Source organism: Grampus griseus (genome assembly GCF_964374135.1).
Source record: "Grampus griseus genome assembly, chromosome: 1".
Taxonomy (NCBI): Eukaryota; Metazoa; Chordata; class Mammalia; order Artiodactyla; family Delphinidae; genus Grampus; species Grampus griseus.
This window is the reverse complement of record NC_139017.1, coordinates 151,347,424-151,375,399: the sequence shown is the minus strand read 5'-3', so window position 1 is coordinate 151,375,399 and position 27,976 is coordinate 151,347,424. Positions and strand designations below refer to the sequence as shown.

The window sequence follows — 27,976 nt, the reverse complement described above, 5'->3', positions numbered from 1 at the left end:
TTTTATTTTAATGCATCTTTTTTAAAAAAATTTAAGTATAATTGATTTACAATATTGTATTAGTTTTAGTTATACAGCAAAGTGATTCAGTTATACATTATATATATATTTTTCAGATTCTCTTCCATTGGAATTCTCTTCCATTCCATTCCCTGTGCTATACAGTAAATCCTTATTGTTTATTTTATATATAGTGGTATATATCTGTTAATCCCATACTCCTAATTTATCCCTCCCGTCACCCTCTTTCTCTTTTGGTAACCATAAGTTTGTTTTCTATGTCTGTGAGTGTGCAACAATGCATCTTAAGTGCTTAGGAAAAGGCCAGAGATAGAGCCAGAAAATAACAAGTAACAACAAAAGAGGGTGACTGGACAGTGGTCACTGACTTCAGACACTTCTAGAGAACAGAGATGTTATGGGGGTGGGAGGCTTGGTGCAGAGGAGGAGGATGGGAAGAGGTGGAAGATTCTGAGGTCAAAGTTTGGTGGAACAATCTGGAAAAGGGAAATGGGGACACGTTCTCCTTTGAGGTGATGGGAAGGGCAATTAGGACAAACACTGGAAAAATTGCAGGTAGGCGTGTAAGTCAAGAGACTTCCTCCCCTCACACAGGCCTCCAGTCTTTGTGAAGCAGCCCATCTGCTCAATGAGGGGCTGGATGAGGAAGGTTCAGCTCCTCCACATTCACAAGCCTGGGCCTCCTTTTTCATATGAGTCCTATGTCATTCTTCTCTTAACTTGCATCATTTATTCATTCATTTAATACATATTTTTGGATTAAATGTACTAATACTAAGTACTAAACTCTGGGTATACAAATGTGAACCAGACTGTATTAGCCAGGGTTCTTGAGAGAGACAGAACTAAAAGCAATTTATCTACCTATCTATCTGTCTACCTACCTACAGAGAGAGGGAGAGAGAAAGGGAGAAGGAATGGCTCCTACCTTTATGCAGGCTGAGAAATCCCAAGATCTGCAGCCAGCAAGCTGGGGACCCAAAAGAGCCTATGGTGTAAGTCCCAGTCCTAGTCTGAATCTGAAGGCGGAAGCAGACCAATGTCCCAGCTCAGAGATAGTCAGGAGAGAGAGCAAATTCTCCCTCAGCTTTTTGTTCTATTCAAACCTTAGTGGGTTGGATGAGGCCCACCACTATGGGAAGGGCAATCTGCTTTACTGAGTCCATTACGTCAAATACTAACCTCATCCAGAAACACCCTTGCAGACACACCCTATATGGCCCTGTCCAGTTGACACATGAAATTTACCATCATGAAGACCAACATGGCAACCCCTCTCACGGAGTTTACAGCCAAACAGACATAAAGTTACCAATAATTATGTAATTACACATTGTTGTCACAATATGCCATGAGGGAAATGACAGGATGCTTGACCGAGTAAGGGGGAGCGGAATTCGGTGCCAGACTGGAGGCGTGGGGAGGCGCCTCCACGAAGACGGCATCTAGAGGACTGGAAGTGGCCAGCTGCATGAGAGAAGAGGAGGAGTGTGCCAGGCAGAGGGACTGCACGGGCAGAGACTTTGAGGTGAGGAAGAGTGACTTCTCACATGAGCTCAGAGGAGACCTTTATGGCTGGAGAGAAGTGTCTTTGCTGAGAGAAGACCACGGCCAGGAGTTTGGATTTTATCCCAAGTGCCATCAGACTGTTTTGTGGCTGCGGGTGAGTAACATGAACAGCCTGAGTCACACTTTTAGGGATTACTTGGGCTTCTAGGTGTCGAGTGGGTTGGGGGCCTGAGAGCTGGAGTGGCTGAGGGGATGGAGGTCTGGACCGGAAGTGTTGGCACCCGATGGAGACGGGTAAGCAGATAAGAGCTGTCGGGAGAAGAGTCTGCAGACCCGCTCCCACGACCTCCCACACCTAGAACATGGGAGGTGATCGGGAGCCTGGCCCATCATTCCAGATATTGGGGGCATCTGGGTGATGGGTGCAGGGAAGGTGCCTGTGCATTAGGGTTCTGGGGGTGAGTGGTGAAGCCTGAGGGGAGCCAACCCATGGAGAGTGAAGTGCTAAGCTCATTCCTCTCTTCCTGGTAGACAACAGGTAGCTAGACTGAGTTTCAAGGGCACTACTGGATCTGAGTTCCAGCTCCTGCTCTTGGGTGAGCATGTAGGAAGGGAAAGAGCAGGCTTCAGGAGGCTTCAGGACAGGTCTGAATGGAATCCCGACTCTGCCCTATACTCTCTACTGGGGCTTCACTGATGCCTGGTGTCCTCCTCTCAGAAGCAGGATTAATCATGGTCCCAGGACCCTCCTACACTGTTGGTGGAAATGTAAATTGGTGTAGCCACTATGGAAAACGCTATGGAGGTTCCTCAAAAAACTAAAAATAAAGTTGCCATATGGTCCTGCAATCCCACTCCTGGGCATATACCCACACAAAACTATAATTTGAAAAGATCTATGCACCCCTACGTTCATAGAAGCACTGTTTGCAATAGTCAAGACATGGAAACCACCTAAATGTCCATCAACAGAGGAATGGATAAAGAAGAGGTGGCACACACACACACATGCACACTCACACACACACACAATGGAATAATACTCAGCCATAAAAAAGAATGAAATAATGCCATTTGCAGCAACATGGATGGAAGTAGAGATTGTCATACTAAGTGAAGTAAGTCAGAAAGAGAAAGACAAATACCATATGAGATCACCTATATGTGGAATCTAAAATATGACACAAGTGAGCTTATGTATGAAGCAGAACCAGACTCACAAACATAGAGAACAGACTTGTGGTTGCCAAGGGGAGAGGAGGGAAGGATTGGGAGTTTGGGATTAGCAGGTGCAAAGTATTATATATAGGATGGATAAACAACAAGATCCTACTGTATAGCACAGGGAACTATATTCAATATCCTGTGATAAACCATAATGGAAAAGAATATGAAAAAGAATGTATATATATATATATATATATATATATATATATATATATATATATAACTGAATCACTTTGCTGCACAGTAGAAATTAACACAACATTGTAAATCAACTATACTTCAATAAAATAAAATTTAAAAAAATCCCAGGCTCATAAGATGTGTTGTCAGGATTAAGTGAGGTGATACATGAAAAAATACAGCATGGTATCAGGCACATAACAGGGGCTCCACAGGTGGAGGTTGCTTCCCCGTGCCTAAAGAAAGTTCTAGTTTCTGGTTGAGACTAGGGGATGACCAATCTGGGGCTGTGTGATCCGAGATGGGTCTGCAGCCTCAGTTACCCTCTCTTATTTGCAGACAGAGCCTGGATACTTCGGGCCATCCAACCCTATCAACTGGGGGTAAAGAATCACCAGATCTGGGAGGCAGAGCGGTAGCCTAGGGCCAGAGAAGGGCAGGGCTCAAAGTGACCTGGAGAAAGTCTTACTGTCTCAAAATTGGAAACTCAGGGGTGACTCCTGGGAATCTGCATTTGTGTATCTAAAATTTGAGAATTGCTGACTTGTCCATCTTAGTTATTTTCAGTTCAGGGAAACTGGAGGCCAAACGAGGAGAAATAAAAGCAGGGTGGTTGGTGCCTTTGGGTGAGGAGCATTGGATGGGAAAGAAAGAGCCCCAGAATAAACCAGCTGTGCATGGGGTGAGGACACAGGGTTTGCCTGCGTCCAGGAAGTGTTTTTCCCATTTAAAAAGAACAAATGAAATGCTTCTACAATTTGAATTCTGAAAGGAGAATTTGCAGGTGGGAAGACCTCCAACTAAATCACCAGTTCGCCCTGCCATCTGCCCCCAACGATGGTGAGCACTAATGGGGCTGCGGGACAGGTATGCACTGTGAAGCCTGTGACAGTGGATGAAATATTGAAATACTAAGATACCAGTTGGCAAATGGCAAGCAGCAACTGCAATAAATAGTACAATTAATTATTTATAAATATGTTATAATATAAGCTCATCCGTTCATTGGATACCATCATGACCATTGATAAACGGGCCTCTTAAATAGCCACTTCTGAGGAACACCGATGGCACTCTGCTGCTTCGCTCACGTCCCCGTCCACAGCACACGCCGCATTGCTCATTCTTTAGGAAGAACTCTGCTCTGTGCTTTAGAGGAATCATCCGTTTATCTTTATCCTCAAATTACTCACTTGTTAGTGATTCTACATAGTTGACCCTTTACTTTGGTTTTATTGTGGCTGTGTTCTAACACTGGTATAAGTAGTAAGTCAGCAGGGTTTTGTTTTCTTGAAAGATCCAGAACCAACTAGTGTGGCACTTGCACCATTCAGAAACGGCAATTATGTTCAGTTCAAATCCAGAGTTGATATTGATCATGGTTGGATCAGACAAATGGAAACACGATGGCCAATATAGGAAAAGGAATTAGAATTTATTCAATTGTTGGGATTTGTTCAGGGTGGAGTGGGGGAAAGTGTATCTCTGTTCCTCGGTGTCTGGGGCCTCAGTTGGGAAATTTTGACAGCCGAGGGCTAAAGTCATCTGGAGACATCTTCACACTCATGTTGGGTACTTGATGCTGGTGTTGATGGGGACCTCAGCTGGGGCTGCTGGGGGTGGACATGTGACTGAGAACTGGAAGTGATATGCCTCGCTTCCTCATACAGACCTCCCAGGCATGATCCTTTCTCCTCTCCATCTATCAGATGAATGGAGAGGATTTCAAGGACCTAGAAGAAGGCAGAACCCTAAGATGGGAGAAGTCTGTGTCTCTGAATGACCGTACAGAGCAAAGACCTTACCATCCTACATCGGATGGTGACATGAATGAGAAATATCTTTCTATTAAGTTCAGCCATTTACATCTGGAGATGTTTGTTCCAGCAGCTAACGTTACTCACCTTAACTAATAACCATCTCCGATCATTTATTGAAGTTCTGAATGACTGGAGATGTTCAGCCAGTGAGATCTGGTGTTGGGAACATCCATGGTGGTTTTTCTCACCATCACAACTGTTACGTAAGCCCTGTTTATAGTCACAGGTTGGTCTTGTAGCTTGTATTACTTAAAATGTGTTTGATGGCATTTTAATGATCACATATGCCTTTTTTGACTAATGGTCACAGCTCATTATATTGGCATTTTGTTAGGAAAAAAGAGGAATTCCATTGTCTTTCTATCACCAAGTTTACAAACCACTCATGTCTGGATCCATCTCTTCTGCCCCCATGAAAATGGAAAGTGTTCGTCTCCTATCTAAAGGCAGTCCAGGGTACAAAAGCCCTCCACTCTACCAAATCCAATAGCAATTTTATATTCTTGTCCCTCTTAATCCCTTCAACAACTTTCAATGTAGTCGAACAAACTCCTCCTTGAAAAACTTTCCTCATAGCCTTCTGTAACACACCTTTCCTGTAACTCACTGGCCTCACCTTGGCCCCGTTTGCGGGCTCTTCAGTTAGGTATCTAACAGGAATCTCAAATCACACACATCCATATTAGAACTCTTGATTAATCCTGCCACGTCCACGCCTCCCAGACATCCCCATATAAATACATGACACCACTATTTATCTCGTGGCTCAGGCCAGCCACCTAGGAATCATTCTCGTCACTTCCCTCTAATACCTCCAAACTCTAATCAGTCAACAAATCCTATCAAGTCTACCTTCAACTGATGTATATTAGAAGCAGTTGATTTCTCTCCATCTCTGCTTTTATTGCTCTAGTTCCAACAGGCATCATCTTTTACGTGGATGAGGGCAATAGCCTTGGAATTGGTTCGCTTTCCTGTACTCTTGTTCCTATATTGTCTATCCTCCATACAGAAATGAGACTGATCTTTTATTTTGTTTTTGTTTTTGTTTGTTTTTGCGGTACGCGGGCCTCTTACCGTTGCGGCCTCTCCCATTGCGGAGCACAGGCTCCGGACGCGCAGGCTCAGCGGCCATGGTTCACGGGCCCAGCCGCTACGCGGCATGTGGGATCTTCCCAGACCGGGGCACGAACCCGTGTCCCCTGCATCGGCAGGCGGACTCTCAACCACTGCGCCACCAGGGAAGCCCGAGAGTGATCTTTTAAAAGCCAAAATTGTGCTTTCACTTCCCCTAACATACCAAGTTCTTTCCTGCCTCAGGGCCTTTGCACGTGTGGGTGTCTTTTCCTGGAACATCCTTCACCTGCTTGTTGAACGGCTGACTATTTCTAATCCTTCAGGTCCAGATCTAAATGTCACATCCTCAGAGAGCACTTATCGCCCTGTAGAAATTAGGTTCTCCCTCTCTACTATTCTCTATCACAACACCCTGTTTACTTTTTAATAGGACTTGTAATTATATTTTTGTTTACTTGTTTATATTGTTAAGTTGTCAATCTTCATGAGACTGTAATCTCTATGAGGGCAGGTGCCGTGGACTGAATTTTATCCTCACAAAATTGATAAGTTGAAATCCTAATGCCCAATATGACGGTATTTGGAGACAGGGTCTTTAGAAAGTAATTAAGATTAAATAAAGTCATAAGGGTGGGACTCTAATCCTTTGATAGGTCTCGTGACCTTAGAAAAGGAAGAGAGAGGGAATTCCCTGGCGACCCAGCGGTTAGGATTCCGCACTTTCACTGCTGAGGGCCCAGGTTCAATCCCTGGTCGGGGAACTAATATCCCGCAAGTTGCACGGCCAAAGAAAAGAAAAGAAAAGAAAAGAAAAGGAACAGAGGAATCTCTCTCTATCTCCCCCCTCCACCACAAAATGTACACACAGAAGAAAGTCCACGCAAGAACACAGAAGAAGAGAACACAGAGAAGGTGGCTGTCCAAAAGCCAGGAAGGGAGCCTTCCCCAGGAACTGAACTGGACTTCCACCCTCCAGAACTGTGATAAATAAATTTCTGCTGCTTACACCACCCAGTCTGTGCTATTTTGTCATGGCAGCCCGAGCTGACTAAAACAGCAGGCTTACAGAGTAGGCTTGTTTCCACTTTTTCATCCCCTACACTTAGCATAGTAACTGCTACGTGTAGGCAGGTAAAAATTATTTGCTGAACAAATGAATGGGCTGCACACAAGCTTCTCCCTACTTGCACCACTGCTTCAGCTGTCTCTACCACCCCGAGGCCAATCCTCAGATACCCCACCTGGGCTGCTTTGAGGGAAAGACAGTGTTAAATGTCACACTCGTGTCACAGGTATTTGAAGAGCAGCTCTTCCTTTCTCCTGCCGCCCCCCCACGTCTGAGAGATTCCTGACGGATGACCACACACCTTCCCTCTGCTTAAGACAGCTCTATCCAGAGCGAAGCTTAACTCATCAAGGTTGGCACATGAGATGAAACCTGTTTGCCTTCCCTGGACTCACAGAAACCAGCTCTGCTGAGAAAACCAGGCCTGCCTGCTTGGTCCTCACTCAGGACTGGGTTAATAGAAAACTGGGTTTGGGGTTTTCCAGGCTTGTTCCTATATTCTGTGAGTAACCGTGGCCTGCAGAGCAATGACCTGTGAACAGTGGGGAGGAGGCCTGGGTGTTACCCACCCCGCCTCGGGCATGGAGGTCGGTACTTCTGTTGGGAGCCCCCGTGTGGGGAGCTGGGGGCGCTGCAGCAGCCTCCCTAGGACACAGGCCACGCTTGAGGTGCAGAGCGGAGAACTCAGGCCCTGGTCCTGGGCAGAGCTCCGCGGCCTCCCTGTGTGGTCATGGGTGAGGCCGGCTCAAAGCTGCCAGAGTTACACCTCCAGCCCAGACCGCTGCAGTCCAGATCCGAAAACCCAACAGCCAAATGTCTCAGAGGCATCTCTCCACTTCTCACCACCTGCACTGCCACCTCCCTTTCTCCCCTGACCCCGCCACGTCCCCACCACGTGTCCATCCCTGCAGTGACCTCCCTGCCTCCGGCCTTGCCCTGCAGTCCATTCTCCTCACAGCAGCCAGGAGAAGCTTTGAACACACAAGTCAGATGATGTCACCCTTTTGCTCAGAACCCTCCAGTGACTTCCCAGCCCACGTAAAGGCCAAAGCCCTCCTGTTGGCTACGAGGCCCTACACCATGGGGTCCTCCCTCCTATCCTCACCTCTGGCCCCATTTCATAGGACTCACCCCACTGTTCACTCTCTTCTGCTACCCTGGCCTGTATTCGTCAGAGTACTTCAGAGAAACAGAACCAATAGGATGCATATTATAACTATGGTGAGAGAGATGGATTTTAAGGAATTGGCTCACACTGTTGTAGGGGCTGGCCAAGTCTATAATCTACAGGGCAGGCCAGCAGACTGGAAATTCAGGCAAGAGCTGATGTTGTAGTCTTGAGTCTGGGGGCTGAAAACTCAAGCAGGAGTTCTGTGTAGTCTGGGGGCAGAATTCCCCCTTCCTCAGGGGCAACTCAATTTTTGCTCTTAAGGGCTTCAGCTGGTTGAATGAGGTCCCCCCACATTACAGAGGGTCATCTGCTCTACTCAAAGTTGACTGATTTAAGTGTTCATCACGTCCCCAAAAATGTCTTCATAGCAACAGCTAGACTGGCGTTTGACCAAAGAACTGGGCACCATGACTTAGCCAAGTTGACACATAAAATGAACATCACGGGACTTCCCTGGTGGCACAGTGGTTAAGACTCCGTGCTCCCAATGCAGGAGGCCTGTGTTCGATCCCCGGTCAGGGAACTAGATCCCACATGCATGCCGCAACTAAGAGTCCACAACTAAGGAGCCTGCCTGCCGCAACTAAGACCCAGTGCAACCAAATAAATAAATTAATTAAAATTAAAAAAAAAAAAAGAACATCACATGGCCTCTTTGTCATTTCTTGAAGACAGGGTCATCCTTTCTCAGGGCCTTTGCCCTTACTATTTTCACTACCCAAATGATCTGCTCCCAGATATCCACATGGCTCCTAGACAACCCCATAGCCCATTCCCTCCCTTTCTTTGGATTTTGCTCAGTGTCACTCCTGGAAGCCTTCTTTGATAGCCCCATCTTAAGTTACAAGCCCTCCTCCGGCCCTAGCTCTCGCAGGCCTTCTCTGCTGGCCTTCCCTATGTGGTGATCTCAGGTGAGGCGTGTCTCAAAGGTGCAATTTTCTACTGTTACTGTCCAGTCATAAACAATTTTGTCATAGACTAGAAGCTGCTTCGTAAACAGACCTTATTTAACTTGTACACTGGCCAGAGCGTCCGCTGTTATCTCTCTGCTTCAAACTCTCCTTTCTGTACTCTCCCTTGTGAGGCTGGAGCTGGGACTCTTGACACCCACATTTCTCCTTTGTGAACTGGCTTCCTGTTAGGCTCTGTCATGAAGGGATGCTACAGGGTGTTTTAAGCGTACCTGGGATTTGATTAATCTGTGTGACACACAGATATGGAATTGACCATCATGAAGGAAGAAGTTTGCTCAGTTCCCTAGAAACAGGAGGCATGGCACACCACTCAGGGTCACATGGCGAAGCACCAGGGTGGGTCAGGGGGCAAAAGGGGTGAGGAATAAACACGGGCAAGAGTTTTTATTGTGGTTTTCACTGGAAGGAACAGGCAAGGCAGGGTAAGCAGGCTTAGGGTTGGCTAGTTTGAATAATTTCAGTGGTCTCTGAGGTATAGGGACTGTCCTTAGTTGTCTGGTGCCTGGCCTTGGAGTGATTAGGGTGGATGGATAGTGGCCCAGAGTGTGAGAGCTCAACAGAGGAGATGGTTGGGATCATGGGCTCTGGATCAGTTGGTTTGCATATGAAAAGAACGCTCTAAGGCAAGTTGTTTGCCATCTCTAAAGGGGATGTTAGCTAGCCTTGGAAGAAGCAATCCCTCCAAGGTCAGTAAGGCCCCAGAATGCCCAAGCAACAAATAACAGGAAATTAAAAGACGTGATTAATACACAGGGAGAGAGAACACGCAAGGACGGTGGTAGCAGAAGAAACTTGCTTTTGGTTTCCTATGGGCTCTCTGATGGCTTACACTTTCTGAGTATCACCCCAGGGATGCTTCTAATCCCTGGTAACAGCAGTTCCTTCCTGTAGCAGCAGCTGCATCCAGTCACAATCTCCATCACTTGCAGAGACAGCTCCATGGTGCTCTTCTCCGAGATACCAGCATGAGCTGACCAGTGCCCTGTCCCCGAGACGTCTGGTTCTCAGCCCCGTGGGACCCTCTTCCAGGTTCAGAGACACCAACATCATCTAAGCAGTGACTCATCCTTAGGGATGTGAGTTTCAGCTCTGCAGTGCCCCTCCTCTATGCTCAAGCGTTTTGATTATTCACACTTCTTCTCTTAGTTCCTTCGACCCTGCGGGTGGTAGCTGCTTCCTCCAATTGCTATGTCTATGATAAATTGGTGTATTTTTTATTGCTCTTTTACTTACCTCATTAACAACTGTATATCTAGTTTGCAATGATTTATAATCAGTTCTCTCTGTTCAAATAACTGGTGGGGTTCTGTCTCCCCATTGGACCCTAGCTGATTGAGAAATTGGTACCAGAAGAGGAATTTTTGGACAATGCTTTGGTTGTGTTCTTGGAGTTGAACTCAGTGCTGACCTCCTTGACGATGGGAAATCCTAGCAATCCATGGTGTGCAGTGACTTCATGATGGATCGAATTTTCACCTGTGGTTGATTGTGATGAAGTGCCTATTGAAAGGGCTATTTGAAGAGTGGCTCTTTCGCTTGGTCTTAGGGCACTAGTAAGGACTACAAGGACCATGGTGTGGGATGAATCCTTCTGAATGCCCTAGGGTGCCTACAGAGAGGGAATGACAAGCTCAAATGAATAATCAGTTGGGATTAAGGCTGAATTTGAGGAGTAATTAACATGTTTTAGAAATGGATGGTATGCCTGTCACTCAAAGATGATTTGATTATACAATGATTATGGCAACTTTGCATCTCCTCATTCAGGGTAGAGAATTAGATGTCTTCGTTTGAATGAAGGACAGTTGTACCTTGTTAGAAAGAAAAATAGAGTGTTTTTAATTTTCTTAAGGAAGTTCAAATATGTGAAGAAGGTACATAGGGATGCTGAATAGCCAAAGGGACGGATTGTGCCATTAAAGAATCTGTTTTCTGTTAGCTCCAACCCACCTTCTATACTCTACGTTGTGATGCTGGGGCAGGGACCAGAGTAACCATATTTCTGCTTTGCCAAAAGCAGGTTCCTCTTAGGCATTATGAATAGGCGGTACGTGAGGGGGCTACAAGATTGGAGGAGGAAGAAGGAGCTGGTTTCTTCCCTTGGGCTTCCTGAGCTTGTGAACATCCTCCAGCAATGCTTCTTCGCCCTGGCCGCAACACTTCCTTCCTGGGCAGGATGCTGAATCTAGTTTGCAGTATTTCCAACACTTGCGTACCAACCTTATTGTGCTTCACCCAGAAAATCCAGCAACAGCTGAACAGTCCCCCCTCCTCAGAAATCTGAGTTTCAGCTCAGCAGGGCCACTCCGCTAAGCTTGAGTTTTAATAATTTAAATATCTTCCATTTGTTCTCCCAGCCTAAGGGGCAGTAGATGCTTCCTTAATTGCTGCCTCCAAGATACCTTACTGTTCCTTTCTTGAATTGTCAGTTAACCAGTTAATAACTTTATACCTAGGTAACAATTCTTTATATTAAAATCTCTGCTCAGGGTTTCCCTGGTGGCGCAGTGGTTGAGAGTCCGCCTACCGATGCAGGGGACACGGGTTCGTGCCCTGGTCTGGGAAGATCCCACATGCCGCGGAGCGGCTGGGCCCGTGAGCCATGGCCGCTGAGCCTGCGCGTCCGGAGCCTGTGCTCCGCAACAGGAGAGGCCACAACAGTGAGAGGCCCGCGTAACGCAAAAAATAAATAAATAAATAAATAAATCTCTGCTCAAATAACCAGTGTAATTTCTATCTCTTGATCAGACTCTTCCTGATATACACACACGTTTCAAAGTGTCTTTCAAATGGAGAATAGTGCCTGACATTGTAGGCACTCAAAAAAATATTTGTTGAACTAAAGGCAATAGCACTTAGTGAGTTCTTACCACCTCGGGCTTTGTTCGAAGTGCCCTACATGTATCATTTCATCATCAAAATAATCTCATGAGATAGGGACTCTAATTCCTAATAAAAAAATAAATACTGATATGTGGTCGGTGATTAAACTGACTGTACTGCTGGGTAAGGCAGGGAAACTTGATCTAGTACAGAAGTTAGACCATGTAAGATTGGGTCTTCAGATGAAATGTTAGCAAACAACTCAGGATGATTAGCTAAAGCATAGAGGGTTTACTCTCAGGTAGGGAATCTACAAGGAAAAACAGGGCGCATGAAGACTGACTCCCAGTCCAAAGACAAGGATGGGCTTCTAAGAGCAAAAGGCACTGTACAATATAAGGAGAGGTGACTGGCTGGTTAAATAAATCTTTAGCTTGTCGGCACAGGACTGTTTGGCTTGTAATGAAGCAGAGCCCCAATTCCATTTGTGGCTTTTAAGGACTTTATTGACCCAGTAGGTCCAGTAGGTTGAGTCCAAGTAGTACATCTGAGACACAGATCACAAACATAACAAGTTCATCATCAGGCTGGCTTTTTTTTTTTTGCGGTATGCCGGCCTCTCACTGTTGTGGCCTCTCCCATTGCAGAGCACAGGCTCCGGACGCGCAGGCTCAGCGGCCATGGCTCACGGGTCCAGCCGCTCCGCGGCATGTGGGATCTTCCCGGACCGGGGCACGAACCCGTGTCCCCTGCATCGGCAGGCGGACTCTCAACCACTGTGCCACCAGGGAAGCCCCAGGCTGGCTTTTGTGTTTGTTGTTGATTTGTTTTCTGCTGATTCTGATCAGTTCTCCAAGAGGGATGCACTTTGGTTCCTTCTTTTGGGACCCTGACTGATTGTTTTCTTGCATTTTATTAGCAATACAGGCTCGAGTCATGCAGTATACCTCATATGCTCAAGACTCAGCAAAAATTTCCTTTTATCACCTCATTTTTACTGATAAGGAACCTGAGCCACAGAGCAAGTAAGTAACTTTCCCTTGGTCACACAGCTGGCAATAGAGCCAGAGGTTGGTAGGGTTGCTAGGTGCCTTACTCTTCATGGGACTCAAATTCCTGATGCCATTATGCCCCACAGGTACTCACTGAGGCCCAGCCTCCCTAGTCAAGCAGACTGATTTTAGAATTGTTAAGAGTTTGGTACATTTAACCAGTTTGATATACTGTTTCTATTGGGAAGAGAGAGAGAGAGAGAGAGAGAGAGAGAGAGGGAGGGAGGGAGAGGGAGAGAGAGAGAGAGGGAGGGAGGGAGGGAGGGAGGAAAGGAAAGAGAAAGAGAGAGAGAGAATGAAAGAGAGAGAATGAGAATATAGTGTGGTTAAGAGTATGGATTTTAGTGGGAAATAGATCGAGGTTAAAATCCCAGATCTGCTTTATGCTGCTTAAAACTGCTGTAAAATAAGCAAATTACCTAGTTTTTCTAAGGCTCAGTTTCCTCATCTGTAAAGTGAGGGAAATAATACATACCAAAAGGGGCACTCAGTTTAATCTATTTTTAGGTAATGGTTTTTAGAACAGCCCTACCAATTTATGATCTATGACTGCCCTCTAGAGGTAAAATTAAAACATTGTCTCCATAACCATGCTAAATACGATCCCTGAAAGCCTCTTTCTTCCCAAATTGTCCAGCCAAAAAGCAGTAGTTTCTGCAAATCAAATTGCCCAATAACAACTGGTCTTTAGTGACTCCAATATTTTTGAACTGAAATATCAGACTTCCTTGAAGAGAAACAGGAAGGCTTGGCCCAGTTGCGTAATGCAGGGCAGAATGACACCAAAGAATTAATTGCCATGAAAAATAAGTTACCCGCCACCAATAACACACACACACACACACACACACACACACACACACAGCATGAAAGCCAGCTGGCTTCACAAACAAGTTTTCCACACTTTAAAGAAACAAATTATCCCTATCTTATGCCAACTATTTCAAATACACTGCTTCCCAACGCCCCGCCAAAAAAAACCCCACAAAAAAACCTGGAAAATCTGACCAGTTTATTACGGTAAAATGGTCCACTATCCTCATCTTAAACTTTTTGGGGTTTGGAAGTTTAGAAAGATGATGCAGTGTGTAACTTGTGTATAAACACCCTCAGCACAGATGGGACCAGTCCCCTACAATTAAATATGTTCATATCTCTGCCATAAAACATACTAAGTGGGACAAATAAAAACTGTAAATAGTCTCACAGATCAAGTTTAGTGGCCAGGTGAGTTTGCTGAAAATGTACCCCCTCCCCCCAAAGAAAACCTGTTGCTAGTTTTCAGAACTTTTAGAATTTTGGAATTGCAGATAAGAATTGTAGACTTATATAACTGATGCCAAACCAATCTGGGATGCTAGTATGAGAAAAGAAAATTTAGCCCAAACTCATGAATATATTTGCAAAAATCCTAAGATAAAATGCTAACAAATAGAATCTGGCAACTTATAAAAAATCATATATCACGACCACCGGAATGGAAGGTGCAGTACCACCACTGTGATTATGGGTTCAAGTTGGTGATCAGACCCATGAGACACAAATAGATTTTTAAAAAATATTTATTTATTTGTTTGGCCACACTGGGTCTTAGTTGTGGCACATGGGACCCTCGTTGCCGCGTGCGGGATCTTCATTGCAGCATGCGGAATTTTTAGTTGGCGGCATGCGGGATCTAATTCCCTGACCAGGGATGGAACCCGGGCCCCCTGCATTGGGAGCATGGAGTCTTAACCACTGGACCACCAGGGAAGTCCCACAAATAGATTTTAATCTAGAATACAAAGCAGGATATATGAGATGCCATTTTCATCTTCCTGGGAGGCCCAGCAGCTACCCAAGTACACAGATTCTTTTGTCACTTACCCACAGGTCATGTACAGGAAAGCCAAGGTGTGTGAGGGTCACCTTGACTTATAGAAGCTGCAGCCTCTATTTCCCACCAATAATTTACACCATTTTGGATGTGTAAGCCCATTGACAACTCCCCAAAATTTAAGCACACAACAAAGGAGGTGTACACTATAACCCCCTTTTATCTTAACTCTACTGTTTCTAAGGAAACATTATTGTGGAAGACCAAGTTCAGTGTCAGGCAGGCTTGCATCAGCCCAGGTCCGATATTAATTTTCACTTTACTCACAGAAAGATAAGTTAACATTAGGAAATCTATCAATCACTGTGATTTGCTAATTAACTGATAAAGGAGAAAATCAGATGATCCTTTGAAAAACTCAAAAATACTTCTCAACAAAATGAAACAGAGATTCCTTATAAAAATGCTTAGCAAATTGAGAATAGAAGGGAACTTTTAAAAGGTATCTACCCCAAACCTAACCTTTATACTTAAGATGAAAGTTTGGAAGCATTTCCATTGAGTCAGGAACAAAGGAAGATTGCTCACTGTCACCTTACTAATCACCACTATCCCGACTTCCTAGCCAATGTAATAAGTGAAATAAATACAAGGGATAAGAATTAGGAAGAGACAACACTGTTTCTATTTTCAGGTTATATTACTGTCAACTTAGGAAATCTACAGAAAAACTATTTGAACTAATAAAAGAGTTTGGCAGGGCTACTAGACATAAGATCAACATACAAAAATCAACAGATTACCATACTGATTGTAATAGGAATAAGAAACTAGAAGATGTGATAGGCAAAAAGATACCATTCACAATGTCAGTAAAAACGATCATGTATCTAGGGATATATCTTTAAAAAAAACATGCTAGACATTTACAGAGGAAAATACAAAGTATTTCTGAGTTATAAAATGAATATTTTAAAAATGGAGAGATATAACATGCTTATGCATGGGAATACTATCATAAAGATGTCACTTCTCCCTTAAAATAAATCTACAAATTCAATTCATTCCAGTAAAAATGTATGAGGATTTTTCATGTAACTTGATAGGTGGATTCTAAAATTCATATGAGGGCTTCCCTGCTGGCGCAGTGGTTAAGAATCCGCCTGCCAATGCAGGGGACATGGGTTCGAGCCCTGGCCCAGGAGGATTCCACATGCTGCAAAGCAACTAAGCCCCTGCGCCGCAACTACTGAGCCTGTGCTCTAGAGTCCGCAACCACAACTACTGAGCCCGTGTGCCGCAACTACTGAAGCCCACGCACCTAGAGCCCATGTGCTCTAGGTGTGTTGTCTGCAATAAGAGAAGCCACCGCAATGAGAAGCCTGCGCACCGCAATGAAGAGTAGCCCTCCTCGCCGCAACTAGAGAAAACCCGTGTGTGCAGCAAAGACCCAACGCAGCCAAAAATAAACATAAAAATAAATTAATTAAATAATTTAAAAAATAAAATAAAATTCATACGAAAGAGTAAACACCCAAGAATATACAAGGTAATTCTGAAAAAAGAACAAGATAGAAGATATAAAAATTTATTATTAAACTATAGATATTAAATAGGATAGAATTAATTCAGGATCATTCTAAAGGGGTAGAGAGCCCAGATACAGACCAAAAACACTGGAGACGATATATGACAGAAAGGGCACAATCAATCCTACAGGATGATAGAATGGGGGCATTGGACCATGTTAATAAATAACATAAGAACTATAATATAGGAAAAATCAGCTTTCCATCTGGAAAATCTCTGTAGATCAACAGGAAGAAAACAACCTAACGGGGAAAAAAACCCTAATGATATGTTCTAGCAAATCTCAACATAGGAAAACACCATGGCCATCCTCAGCATCATTAATATTCAGATAAATACAAATCAAAGCCACACTGAGATACCACTTCACACCAACTAGGTTGGCTATAACAAAACAGACATACAATGACAAGTGTTGGCGAGGATGTGAGAAACTGGACCCCTCATACATTAACGGTGGGAATGTAAAATGGTTCAATTGCTTAGGAAACGGCAAAAATGTCCTTTATTGTCTCTTTTTTATAGATGAGGAACCTGAGCCACAGAACAGTGAAACAATCTGCCCTTGGTCACACAGCTGGTAAGTGAAACAACCAGACTTAGAGTTCCTCAAAAAGCTGAATGCAGAGTTACCATATGACCCAGCAATTCTATTCCTAGGTATATGCCCCAAAGAATTGAAAACATATGTCCACACAAAACGTGTACAAGAATGTTCATAAAAGTATTATTCATAATAGCCCACAATCCATCAACTGATGAGTGGATAAATAAAATGTGGTATATTCATATAACAGATTATTATGCAGTTAAAGGAAATGAAGTACAGACACATGCTACAGCATGGAGGACCCTTGAAAGAATTATGCACGTGAAAGAAGCCAATCACAAAAGACTACATATTATGCGATTCCACTTATATGAAATATCCAGTATAGGCAAATCCACAGAGTCAGGAAGCCAATCAGTGGTTGCCAGGGGCTGGGGGGCAGGGGTAACAGGGAGTGATTGGTATGGGGCATCTTAGGGGGAGGGATGAAAATGTTCTAGAATTAGATAGTGATGATGATTGCACACCTTTGTGAATGTACCAGAAAACACTGATTGAGCACTTTAAAGTGGTGAATTTTATGGTACATGAATTATGTCTCAATAAAGAACATGTTAAGCACCTTTCAAGCAAAACGAAACAAAAACAAAAAACAGAATTGACCAAACTCACTACAGATGTCTGTCAGAAAATCCTGCCCAAGCATCTGATTTGCCACCTCTGCCCAAGCCCTCCTCCTCCCCTGCTGGCCCTCCGCAGGCTCCTATTCATTCTCCTCTTCCTCTGCTCGCCCTCACCTGTCCACTTCCATGATGTCAGCTCCACAGACTCCCGAATCTCGGCCTCCATCTCACACTCAGAACACCCTTAACCAGCATCCATCCCTACTCCTGCACACCTGTTCCTTTACCACAGGAAACAGCACTGCCAGCCACCTAGTCATCAAGGCAAAAGCCGGGGAGTCGTCCTAGTGACCTCCCAGCCCCTTCTGTCCCACCTCCTGGCTCATTCGTCTCCACCTCTGCAGCCTCTGGTTTACTTCAGGTTGCATTGTCTCTTGCCTGCAAACAGGCAAGAGGCAGAGAGCAGAACTGTATACACATCATTCCCTCACCTCCCTCTCAACAATTCATTCACCACTCTGCAACCTGAGTGATTTTCTAAAAGACAAATCTAACCCTGTTACCTCCCAGTTTAGAACATAGCCTATTCTTGACCAATAACGGCTAACAATGATTGTGATTCACTTGTTGCCATTTGCTAAGCATTTTGTATGAATTATTTAATGCTGCAACAACCGTATGAGGTAGAAATGATTATTATTACTCCTCCATTATGGATAAGAAAACAAAGCTGATTTTTCTGTACCTGTTGAATGTGATTAATGTTAAAACAACTTTATTGAGGTGTAATTTACATATCATGAAATATGCCCATTGTAAGTGTGTACTTTGATGATTTTTAGTAAATTTACAGTTTGACAACTCTGTAAGTCACAACCCAGTTTTAGCACATTTCCATCATCCCTAAAAGTTCCCTTGTACCCATTTTCAGTCAGTCCCTTCTTCCACCCCCAGGCCCAGGCAAACAGCTGATCTACTTTCAGTGACTATAAATTTGCTTTTTATGGACATGTTATAAAAATGAATTCATACAATATATAGCCTTTTGTGATGTGTTTACATTGTGTTTTTGAAGTTCACCTATGTTGTAGCATGTAAGTTTTATCCTTTTATATAGCTGAATAGCATTCCATTGTATGGCTATACTATCGTTTGTTTATCCATTGACCAGTTGATATTCAATGAATTCCACTTTTTAGCTATTTATGAACAATGGGTCCCATGAACACTTCATGTGCAAATCTTTGTGTAGACATATGTTTTTACTTCTCTTGGATAGATACCTAGGAGGGGAATTGCTGGGTCATAAATAGAGTTTAAATTTTAGTAGTTGCCAAACTCTTCAAAGTGGTTGTACCATTTTACATTCCCATCAGAAATGTATGAGGACTCCAATTTCTTCACACCCTCACCAACATTTGTTATTATCTTTTTTTATAGCCATTCTAGTGACTGTGTAGTGGTATCTTATTTTTGTTTTAATTTGTGTATCCCAAATGATTAATGATCTTGGGCATCTTTTCATGTGCTTGTTAGCTCTTTGTACCTTCATATCTTCTTTGGTTAAATGTCTACTCAAATTTTTGCCTATTTTTAAATTGGATAATATATTTTCTTATTATTGAGTTGTAGGAGTACATTGTATATTCAGGATATATATCCTTTATCAATCATTGAGAGTGAGGTATTGAAATGCCAAAACTATAATTGTTATTTCTCTTTTCAATTCTATCAGTTTTTGCTTCATGTATTTTGGGACTTCTTTGTTAGGTATGTATAGATTTATAGTCGTTACATCTCCCTGATGTCTTGACTCTTTTATCATTATAAATATTCCTCTCATTGCCAGTAACATTTCTGATATTAGCACAGCCACTTCAGCTCTGTTAGAGTTACAATTTGCATGGTCTCTTTCCATCCCTTTACTTTCTACCTGCCTGTGTCTTTGAATCTGATTTGTGTCTCTAATAGATAGCATATAATTGAATCTTGCTTTTTTTTAAAAAAATCCAATCTGACAATCTCTACTTTTTGATTGAATTGTTTAGTCTATTCACTTTTAGTGTAATTATTCATATGGCTGGCTTTATGCCTGTCATTTTGCTATTTATTTTCTATATTTATCCTGTTTTCTTTTGTTTCTCTTCCCTCTTTGACTGCCTACTTTTGTGCTAAAATATTTTTTAGAGTACCATTTAAATTTATTTGTTGATTTTTTTAAAATGGTATTTTATTGAGTCATCCAAATTCACTCAAGAACTTCAGCCATTTTACTCACTCAAACTATATTTGTAAGTAGAGTGGTTGCTCTGGGGACTGCAGTATTCATCCTGACTTACCATAATCTTCTTTAGGTTAATATTAGCTTAAAAATGGTTAAATATAGCAACTTTGCTCCAATATAGCTTCATTTCATACCCCCTCCTTTGTGTTATTATTGTTACATGTATTACATCTATATATGTTATAAACCCAACATACAGTGTTATAATTAGTGGTTCATAAAATCTTATATCTTTTAAAGAAATTAACAGGAGAAAAGAGAATATATATTTGTACAGTGTTTTAAAAATTAATTAATTTATTTTTGGCTGCATTGGGTCTTCGTCGCTGCACGTGGGCTTTCTCTAGTTGCAACAAGGGGGGCTACTCTTCATTGCAGTGCACGTGCTTCTCATTGTGGTGGCTTCTCTTTTTGCAGAGCACGGGCTCTAGGTGCGCGCGCTTCAGTAGTTGTGACGTGAGGGCTCAGTAGTTGTGGCAAATGGTCTTAGTTGCTCTGCAGCATGTGGGAACTTCCCAGACCAGGGATGGAACCTGCGTCCTCTGCATTGGCAGGCGGATTCTTAATCACCGCGCCACCAGGGAAGTCCCTGTACGGTTCTTTTTCTAAAAAATAAATTTGTTTATTTATTTATTTTTGGCTGCATTGGGTCTTAGTTGCTGCGTGCGGGCTTTCTTTAGTTGCGGTAAGCACGGGTTTCTCACTGCAGTGGCTTCTCTTGTTGTGGAGCACGGGCTCTAGGTACGTGGGCTTCAGTAGTTGTGGCATGTGGGCTCAGTAGTTGGGCTCGCGGGCTCTAGAGCGCAGGCTCAGTAGTTGTGGCAGACGGGCTTAATTGCTCTGTGGCATGTGGGATCTTCCTGGACCAGGGCTCGAATCCGTGTCCCCTGCATTGGCAGGCAGATTCTTAACCAATGTGCCAGCAGGGAAGTCCCTGGTTCTTTATATTTACCCACATATGTCACTTTTCTGGTGCTCTCCATTTCCTTCTGTAGAGTCAAGTTACCACTGGTCTTATTTCCTTTCACTGTGAAGGACTTTATTTATATTTCATGTAAGTCAGGTCTGCTAGCAATGAATTCTCTCAGTCTTTGTTTATCTGGGAAAGTTTTTATTTCATCTTCATTTATTTTTTTAAATTCAATTTACTTAAACTAAAAAAATAGTCCATTTGTGAAGGATAATTTTTTTGGACATAGAAACTTTTGTGAACAGTTTTTTTTGTTTTCTTTTTTCTTTCAGCATCTTGATTATGTTATGCAAATGCCTTCTGGCCTCTGTTGTTTCTGTTGAGAAAAGGCTTGTCAGAACTGTACTTAAGAGTTCTTTTTTTATTTTTTGGCTGCACTGTTTGCGGGGTCTTAATTCCCTGACCAGGGATCGAACCCAGCTCCTCAGCAGTGAAAACACCAAGTCCTAACCACTGGACCACCAGGTAATTCCCCTTTTTTACTTTTTATTTTGGCCGAGAACTCTTCTTGTGAGTTCTGATGTGCTGTTTTTCTCTTGCTGCTTTCAAAATTTTCTGTGTTTTAGGCTTTCAACAGTTTGATGATAATGTGTCCAAATGTGGATTTCTTTATGTTTATCCTACTTGGAGTTCTTTGGATCTGTAAATGAATGTTTTTCCTTAAAATTAGGACATTTTTTGGCCATTATTTCTTCAAATATTTTTTCTTTCCCTCTCTCTCTCTTTTTTTCTTTCTGAATTGCTGGGTCATATGGTAATTTTATGTTTAACTTTTTGAAGAAGCACAAAACTGTTTCCAGAGTGACTGCGCCATTTTACATTCCACCAAGAATGTATGAGGCGTCCAGTTTCTCCACATATTTGCTGACACTTGTTTTCACTTCTTTTTTCAATCATAGCCATCCTAGTGGGTATGAAGTGGTAACTCATTGTGGTTTTGATTTGTATTTCCCTAATGACTGATGACATAATGACATTGATTTTTTTTTAGCTTTATTGAAATATAACTGACCTATAACATTGTGTAAGTCCTAGGTCTACAACGTGTTGATTTACTACACTTATATATTGCAAAATTATTACCACCATAGTTAACTAGTACCTCCATCATGTCACATAATTACCATTTCTTTTCTGTTGTGAAAACATGTAAGATCTACTTTTGGGACTTCCCTGGTGGTCCAGTGGTAAAGAATCTGCCTTACAATCCAGGGGACGCTGGTTCGATCCCTGGTCAGGGAACTAGGATCCTACATGCTGCGGGGCAACTAAGCCCGCGCAGCACAATTACTGAGCTCGCGCGCCTCAACTAGAGAGAGAAAATCGGCACGCCACAGCTAGAAAGAAGCCCGTGCGCCACAACAAAGAGCCCGGTGCCACAATGAGGGATCCCACATGTCTCAATGAAGATGCTGCGACTAAGACCCGACACAGCCAAAAATAAATTAAATAAATAAATAAATAATAAATCTTTTTAAAAATCTACTCTCTTAGTAATCTTCAAGTATATAATACAGTATTATTCATAAAGAATCCTCAGAACGTATTCACCTTATAACTGGAAGTTTATACCCTTTGAACAACATCTCCCCATTTCCTCCACCCCCTCATCCCCTGAAAACCACCAATCTACGTTCTGTTTCTACGAGTTCAGCTTTTTTAGGTTCCACATGAAAGTGATATAATGACATTGATCTTGTCATGAACTTTTGATCATTTGTATCTCTTCTTTGGAGAAAAGTCCTTTGCCCATTTGTTAATAGGGTCGTTTGCCTTTTTGTTGTTGGGTTTTAAGAGTGCTTTTCACATTCTGGACAGGAGAGTCATCACCTATATCATTTGCAAGCATATTCTCCCATTCTGTGGGTTATCATTTCACTCTCCTGATATTGTCCTTTGATGCACAATAATTTTTAATTTTGATGAAGTCTAATTTACCTATTTTTCTTCCGTTTCTTATACTTTTGGTGTCTTATCTAAGAAACTATTGCCAAATCCAAGGGACAATTTTTTTTGGACATTATCAATTGTTTATTTTTTATTGAAATATAGTTGATTTACAATGTTGTATTAGTTTCTGGTATATAGCAAAGTGATTCGTATATATATATATATATATATTTTATTCTTTTCCATTATAGGTTATTACCAGATACTGAATATACAGTATAACATTCCCTGTACTATACAGTAGGGCCTTGTCGTTTATTTTATATGTAGTAGTTTGTATCTGCTAATCCCAAACTCTTAATTTATCCCCTCCACTTTCCCCTTTGGTAACCATAAGTTTGTTTTCTTTTTTTTGCGGTACATGGGCCTCTCACTGTTGTGGCCTCTCCCGTTGCGGAGCACAGGCTCCGGACGCGCAGGCTCAGCGGCCATGGCTCACGGGCCCAGCCGCTCCGCAGCATGTGGGATCTTTCCGGACCGGGGCACGAACCCTCATCCCCTGCATCGGCAGGTGGACTTCAACCACTGAACCACCAGGGAAGCCCATAAGTTTGTTTTCTATATCTGTGAGTCTCTTTCTGTTTCATAAATAAGATCATTTGTATCATATTTTAGGTTCCACATAACAAGTGATATCATATGGCATTTGTCTTTGTCTGACTTACCTCACTTAGTATGATAATCTCTAGGTCCATCCATGTTGCTGCAGATGGCATTATTTCATTCTTTTTTATAGCTGAGTAGTATTCCATTGTATATATACTTGTATATATCTGTATACTGCATCTTCTTTATCCATACATCTGTCAATGAACATTTAGGTTATTTCCATGTCTTGGCTATTGTAAATAGTGCTGCTATGAGCATTGAATCCAGTGTTATGAGATGATATTGAAAGGAAGGAAAAGTAGCCACAAGCTCTAGGTTCTGGCATACCTGGACATCTGTCCCTCCTGCTGCCAGTGAAGAAAAAAGTCCATGGCTAGCAGAGAGAATGTTTTAACTTCTAGTCCTTCAAACAGTCTCCATGGTATAAACACTGACTCAAAGGAAGACTCCTGGAGAGCGTGGTTGCCAAGAGTGGTGGGATCTAAGTTGGCTTTTTCTTTTCCTTAGGGGTTCCCACTGCACCTGAGCCACCACTCATGCCCGTGCTCCTCCTTGGGCTTTTGCTCCACGGAAATGCACCCAGTGTCAGCAGCCCACATCCCATGCTTCTTTCATCAGATATTAAAACTCCACTAAATGCCAAGGAATTGTGAGTGGGATGGCGTCACAGTGGTAAACAAACTGACATAGACTCTGCTCTCAAAATGCTCCTTCTGTAGTAGGAGAAAAGGGATTTTAAAAAGTAGATACAAAAAAAAAATAAATACAACTTGTGCTAAATGTGAGCACAGTGTCTAACTACTCCCTTCAGAAATGCAGGAGAGAAACGGATGTGGCCCACTGTCTCATTCACTCCACCTACCTAACGCTCTCTAAATATGGGAGTTCCAAAATGTAATGCCCTGTTGAAAAGATACGAATCCTTTCTTTGTTTTACACCTTTCTTTTGGATTTATTCTTCGTCACAAGTGAAGCAATTACTATTAGAATTCTTTTAATTGGGCTCAAACGTTGCAATGCATGAATCCTTTCTATAGCCTGCAAGGTCCTGCTTCTATGCCCCAGATCATCACTGACCCCACAGAAGCATCTAGACATTGATGTCTAGAAACATCTCATGTTTCTATAGAGCATTTTATGAGAGAGGGCGTATGGTATATAATAATTATAACTGGTCTGAAATGCATGCCCTTGGGCCCAGTCCTTTCTGGGAGTCCCTCCAAAGGAAATAACGGGGTCTTTAGAAAAAAGTTGTACTGCTAAAGATAGTTACTATAACTTTGTATGTTCAATAAACAAATTCAATACTCAGTTTTTATTTTGCTAATGTGAGGAAATGACTTGACCTCATTGGGCATCATGGGTAAAATTGGGTGATAATCTCTACCTGAAAAAGTTTATGAGGACTAAATATCTGAGGAAATATCTGCCTAGCACTAGGCCTGACAAAGAGGTGTGTTCTCTATGGGTTCATTTCACCTCCCCTTTCTGACTGTACTGCATTGTATTACATACCTGAATAGGTACACAGGAATCTATATAGGTTTTATATTCCCACCACTCCCCTCTCAGTGGACTGAATTTGCACAGGGACCTCTCGTCCTCCTCTCCTGGCGTGCTGAGTGGTAGCATTCAGGTGTTGAATGGTTGGACTGTCCTAACCTTGACCACTGTCAAGTGTCCTTTCCCCGGTGCTAGCCCGCCGCCTCTCCTGGTTCCCAGGCACCCCAGCCTGCGGTCCACGTGCAGGGGCAGGAGCCGCTGGCCGCCTCCATGCTGGCCGCAGCACCCCCGCAGGAACAGAAACAGATGCTGGGTGAGTGACCCACGTGCTTGCAGAAGAGGGCGCCAGAGCTGCTACTGACCTGGACACCAGCTCCCTTCTCTACTGGGATGCCACTGGGTTTTTCACAGAATACCTTCCCACAGGTGAACGTTTGTTCCTGCTCATCCAGACGATGCACTCAAACCTGGCTGGGAAGATCACGGGGATGCTGCTGGAGATTGACAACTCGGAGCTGCTGCACATGCTGGAGTCCCCCGAGTCTCTCCGCTCCAAGGTGAGCAGGTTCCCAGACCCCCGCGGCTTCCGCTCACTCGGCTCAGGAGGACACGGGGTGGCCTTGGGCACCCAGGGGCGGCAGAGAGAAGGGTCTGCTGCGCCTGTGACCTCCTCGTGCCTCGCCTGTGACCTGAGGGCTGCTGGCGCGTGGGTATCTGGGAAAGCGGTCAGCACCAGGAGAGGCCACTGCTGGGCCTGGGTGCCAGGGAGGGGCGGAGGGGCTCTCCTCAGGTGTCACTGACCACCTGGAGCTTCTCACAGGTGGATGAAGCTGTGGCGGTCCTACAGGCTCATCATGCCAAGAAAGAAGCTGCCCAGAAGGTGGGCGCTGTTGCTGCTGCTACCTCTTAGATAAGGACAAATGTGTGTTTGGCTATTTCATTTCCTGCGATGGTTTTGATTTACAATCATCATCCTAAAAAGGCAGAAGGAGGAGGGAACGGAGAGAGCCCTGCTTCTGTTACTGCTTATCCTGCCCACTTATCCTGTTACCTTTGTGCCTTATCTGTCATCTGAAGTTAGAGAAAGGAGGGGATAAGCTGTGAATTATAAAGGGCAAACAACAGTTTCCACTGTGGTTTTCTTCTGACACCAATCAATTCTACAATTCTCTGACAACAGCGGAGACCCACCATTTCAATTCAGTTCTGATACCACGGACCCCACAGGTTAAGGGCTCAGTCCCACAAGACTGCCCCTACTTCAGACACCAGCCACAAATGGGGTCCCTATGCTACCCACACTTATGCTCAGCCAACTACAAATTTGGGTTTCCATGAACCGCACGCCCCCCAGGTTTGAAAATTTGCAAGAATAACTCACAGAACTCAGGAAAGAGGTATACTTATGATTATAGATTATTATAAAGGACACAACTCAGGAAGAGTCAAATGGAAGAGAAGAATAGGGCCAGGTGTCAGAGGAAGGAGATGCGGAGCTTCTTTGCCCTCTCCAGGCACACCACCCTCCCAGCACAGCCATGTGTTTGCCAGCCCAGAAGCTCCCCAAACAAACCGCATTTAGAATTTTTACATGTGGTTTCACTATCTAGGCATGATTGATTAAATCATTGGCCATTGGTGATTGAACACAATTTCCATCCCTTTTCCCCTCCCTGAAGGTCAGGGGTTGGAGCTGAAAAGTTCCAACCCTCTAATCATGTGGTTTGTTCCTGTGCTGACCAGCCCCCATCTGGAAGCTATCTAGGGGCCTGTGATGGATAATTTTATATACCTACTAGACTATGTCATAAGGTGCCCAGATATTGGCTAAACATTGTTTCTGAGTGTGTCTGGGAGGGTGTTTCTAGATGAGATTAACAGTTGAATAACTGGACCCAGTAATGCTATTGCCCTCTGTAAGGTGGGTGGGTCTCATCCAGTCCATGGAGGGCCTGAACAGAACCAAAGGTGGGGGAGAGGAGAATTAGCCCTTTCATCTGCCTAAATGACTGAGCTGGGACATCTCAATTCATCTCTTCCTGCCCTTGAACTGGGATTTATACAATTGGCTCCCCTGGTTCTCATAATAAATCTCTCCATATGTATCTATATGATGTATATATATTTCTCCTATTGGTTCTATTTCTCTGAAGATCCCTAACTAATACAGGACCCCACTATGCGTCACCACCTTAGGGTAAACTCAGGTATGGTCAAAAGGGTTCATTATGAATTTTAAAAGGTCCTCCTAGGGCTTCCCTGGTGGTGAAGTGGTTCAGAATCCGTCTGCCAAGGCAGGGGACATGGGTTCGAGCCCTGGTCCGGGAAGATCCCACATGCTGCGGAGCAACTAAACCCGTGCGACACAGCTACTGAGCCTGTGCTCCAGAGCCCGTGAGCCACAACTACTGAACCTATGTGTCACAACTACTGAAGCCCGCGTGCCTAGAGCCCGTGCTCCACAGCAAGGGAAGCCACTGCAATGAGAAGACCGCGCACCGCAACAAAGAGTAGTCCCCGCTCGCCACAACTAGAGAAAGTCCGTGAGCAGAAATGAAGACCCAACACAGCCAAAAATAAATAAATAAATAAATAAATTTATTAACAAGAACAAAAAGGCCCTCCTGTCATTCAGGAAATTTCAGGGGTTTTAGGGGCTCAGTGCTAGGTACTGGGGACAAAGACCAAATATATATATATATATTGTACCATATCCAATATATATATATATATTATACCATATCCACATAAAGGACACCTGGTCAGGTTCCTCTCAAGAGTGACCTGTTGGTCTGGAGTAGAGACAGTTTCACAAGGGGATCTTGTAATCAGATCTCACAGCCTCATTTCTATGAGCAGTACCCCTCTGGTTTGGCCTAAGGATGCTGAGGTTGGCTGTGTTTGCATCCACTGCTTAGCTCTGGGAACACAGCAGACACAGGTCTTGTTGTCAAAGAGGGAGACAGACACACACGTGACTACAGTCACAGGGTGTGTTTCAGTCAACTGTTGGACTTGGAGGCCATGGCACCTCTCTGAGGGGTAAGCAGGACCTCCAACAAGGACAGGTGGATGCCTCCAGATGGAGAAAGGAGAGAACCAAATGGGCAGAGGCAGAGTCAAGAGAATCAAGCACATGGTAAGGGCCAGGGCTTGTGTGT

At 43.6% G+C, this 27,976-nt stretch overlaps 1 protein-coding gene across 1 annotated transcript in view; it reads left to right on the top strand.

Annotated features, from left to right (window-relative positions):
* Positions 1-25,731, top strand: part of LOC309832445 (polyadenylate-binding protein 4) — a gene marked incomplete at its 5' end in the record, with an annotated part of 36,100 nt that extends 10,369 nt beyond the window's left edge. Inside the window, 3 exons of the mRNA XM_082670251.1 lie at positions 25,035-25,128; positions 25,242-25,372; positions 25,636-25,731. Of these exons, the coding sequence (XP_082526377.1) occupies positions 25,035-25,128; positions 25,242-25,372; positions 25,636-25,725 (315 nt within the window). The 3' untranslated portion in view covers positions 25,726-25,731. The remainder of the gene's footprint in view (positions 1-25,034; positions 25,129-25,241; positions 25,373-25,635) is intronic.
* Between the last annotated feature and the right edge of the window lie 2,245 nt (positions 25,732-27,976).